This window comes from Helianthus annuus, chromosome 17 (genome assembly GCF_002127325.2).
Source record: "Helianthus annuus cultivar XRQ/B chromosome 17, HanXRQr2.0-SUNRISE, whole genome shotgun sequence".
Classification (NCBI taxonomy): domain Eukaryota; kingdom Viridiplantae; phylum Streptophyta; class Magnoliopsida; order Asterales; family Asteraceae; genus Helianthus; species Helianthus annuus.
This window is the reverse complement of record NC_035449.2, coordinates 36583372-36586852: the sequence shown is the minus strand read 5'-3', so window position 1 is coordinate 36586852 and position 3481 is coordinate 36583372. Positions and strand designations below refer to the sequence as shown.

Genomic DNA, 3481 nt, shown 5'->3' with positions numbered 1-3481 from the left:
GAAGCCCGATTTCCTACATCGCCACCACTGGTTTCCGCCGCAGTACCACCTGCAGAATTACAAGTGCAAGTTGATGTGGCTGCTCAACCTCATAGAAGTGTTCTCGAGAATAAAAATGATAAACTCATGTGGCGTGTCTCTACTAATGCACCTACTGTAACCATGGAGGCATTAGAGAACAGAACCTAGCGAATTGCAGCGACGTTTTCTATTGATCCTCCTACCTTGGTTGAAGTAACAGTGTGTAAAATTAAGGCACATGTGGTTCCTGTTTAGTATTGACCCTCATGTGGTTATAGAAGCTAAAACCAAGAAACCATGGTGCTTCACTGACTCTTGTCTGGGTGTCACCAAGGTGTGACCGAGTGGCGGCCACCGTGGCCCTTCACTAAAAATGCTCTGAATGCCGCGGGAAGAACCGAATGGCGGCCATCGTGTGCACCGCTAATGATCCGATTTCATCCTTGTGGACAAGGATTATTTTGAGTAGGAGTGAATGTTACGTGCCACTTTCTTTATTTCCACATGATTTGCATGATTTCCCTTTTATCTTCGTATTTAGTTATTAGTTGAGTTAGTGGAGTAGTGGGTTACCTGTTTAACATTGTAATTTCTATTTAAACGAGTTTATGTATGTCCATTTCTTTTTATAAATGAAAAATATTAAAAAGAAAGTTATCTCAAAGTCTTGTTTCTTACTATTTTCATTTGAGCTTAATTCACTTAACGGATTATTTATCTATCAACCGATTGTTTTGTATATATAGTTAACATTCATTCCATTATCCCTAATATAATAAGATGTACCCACTACTCACAAATTAGCTACCAACTACTCCTAAGACTGGAAGGTATGGGGGCCGGCTTGGCCCGGCGCCGGACCCCCACACCGCCCCCTGGCCCGACTTCCATCTCAAACGGCCACCCACCGCCGGGTCCGCCGAGCCTCATCTTTGAAAAATAGCCGTTACCAAACGGCTCTATTTAATAAAAAAAAATTCATTTTTTCTATAAAATCACCTACTTTCAATATTATTTCCCCACTTTCAACCCAAAACCCTCTCACTTTTATACCAATTTCTCCCTACTTTTATAAAAAAAATATCTTTTTACCCACAATGGCTTCTAATCCTTGGTGGCCCTCGTCTTCGGATGACGAAGAGGAGATGTTTTTCGCAAACGCTGTACTACGGGCGGGACAGATTTTAATCGAAGAGGAAGAGGAAGAGGAAGAGGAAGAGGAAGAGGAAGAATTCTCGTCTGAAAATGTTATTACCAGACGAATACGCATTAACAGAGACCGCCAAGGTTTTCATTACAAAATTTCATTGTCCTTATTTTTTTTAACTCGTACTTATATATTTTATACGACAGGAGCGCACGAGAAATTGGTGAACGATTATTTTTCGGATGAGCCACTTTACAACGCCGACATTTTTAGACGCAGGTTCCGAATGAGTCGCCGCTTATTCACAAGGATTGCCAATGATTTGGCGGGGCTAGACCCGTTTTTCACGCAACGTCCTGATGCTCGAAATTATGAAGGGTTTACAACGTTACAAAAGTGTACTGCGGCCATTCGACAACTGGCGTACGGGACAGTGGCCGACGCTTTGGACGAGTACTTACAGATGTCGGCAAGAACTACGCGGGAATGTTTGTATCGGTTTTGCCATAATGTGGTGAAACTGTATAGCAAAAAATATTTGCGGAAACCAAACGCGTATGATGTTCAACAGTTGTACCAAGCTCATGAAGCAAGGCACGGGTTTCCGGGAATGCTTGGTAGCATTGATTGTATGCATTGGGGGTGGCATAATTGCCCGACTGCGTGGCGCGACCAATATACGCGAGGTGATCACGGCTATCCAACCGTGATACTTGAAGCTGTGGCATCACAAGATTTGTGGATATGTCATTCTTTCTTTGGTCTCCCTGGTTCACTCAACGACCTCAACGTGTTATACCAATCGGCCATCTTTACCGATGTCGTTAATGGAACGGGACCGGACACACGTTTTACAGTTTCTGGGGTTGAGTATAGACGTGGGTATTATCTTGCTGACGGGATATATCCGTCTTGGTCTACAATTGTGAAGACTATTCCATATCCCGAGGACGAAAAACGGAAAAAATTTGCCAAGCGTCAAGAAGCTGCAAGAAAAGACATCGAACGTGCTTTTGGTGTCTTACAAAAAAAAATGGGCCATCGTTGCACAACCGGCACGTGCGTTCACCCCAAAAAGGTTGCGTCTTTGTATGTACGCTTGCATTTGCTCCATAACATGATTATTGAAGACGAAGGTCGGGCGATTTGTGAGTATGATGAGAATGCAGCTTGGGGGAACACTGTCCCGGTTGATCCCCCACAACAGGATTTAAACTCGTTCTCGCTAACAAACGACTTCACGCATGCAAACCTTCAACAAGATTTGGTAGAACATATTTGGAACAACGTTAACATGGTGGACGGTGACGGAGCCGAAGACGAAGACGAAGACGAGTAGTGTGTTTGTTTTAAATTTTTAAATATAGTCTTTTTTTTTTTCAAATTTTAGGTAGCGTAATTTTTTATTTTTTAGGTTATGTAATTTTTATTTATGTTATGTAATGGATTTTATTATCTTCCTTTATGTAGTATTTTTATTAAATGTTGAATACTTTTTATAAAAAATAAAAGTTAAAGAAATAAAAGTTAAACAATTAAAATGAATTAAACAATAAAAAATATGTGGTGGGGCCCCATCCTCCATCCCCCTCCATCTTCATTTTGGCTCATCCCTCATGGGTCGCCTACATGGAGGCTCATCCCCGTGGGGATGAGCCAAACCATACCTTCCAGTCTAACAATATGGAAAAATAAGTTACATGGAAAACATGTGCATTCCCTTATTTTCCTTTATTTTAACACATGACTAATTAAACAACTTGAACGTTCAAATTAAAGTGGCTGGACTACACATGCTTTACTCATGTACATATGCATGGGCTTCACTTGAAATGCATCTTTTGGACTCGGTATTGGACTCGGAGGGTGACTTGGGCTTCGGTACATAATAGTGATTCCCTCCTATAGAAGTAACACCTGTTGCGTCGTGACCTTCCTTATCCATGTTCCCAGTTGAAGATTCAAAAATCAGAAGGCCGGAGCCTGTGATCTGAACAGGGACCTTGGAGAAATGGATTAAGAACCTAAACCTGCAAAAGAGAAAACTGTTAGGCTCGCCGCAGATATGGGAGGGCCCCTCTGCGACCACCCTCTGGCGTGAGGATAAGTATTTGATAGAGAGAGAAAGTAGGACGAAGGTTCAGGAAATCGTACTTGACTTGTACTTGGATGGGTATTTATACTAGTCAACTTAGATGACGTCATCCGTTTGTACGCACTTTTTTGAAGGTCCGTCTTCGGTATGCTGTGGTACGGAGATCTTTAGAATGTTCGTCAGGTGGTGTTTTGGTCCGTCCCTCATGAGGTGGTCCG

General features: G+C 42.2%; 1 protein-coding gene across 1 annotated transcript; it reads left to right on the top strand.

Annotated features, from left to right (window-relative positions):
• Positions 1–1118: 1118 nt before the first annotated feature.
• On the top strand, positions 1119–2507 carry LOC110924011. Its single transcript, XM_022168056.1, has 2 exons — positions 1119–1308; positions 1375–2507. Exons 1-2 carry the CDS (start codon positions 1119–1121, stop codon positions 2505–2507), a joined length of 1323 nt encoding a protein of 440 aa, XP_022023748.1.
• Positions 2508–3481: the final 974 nt, after the last annotated feature.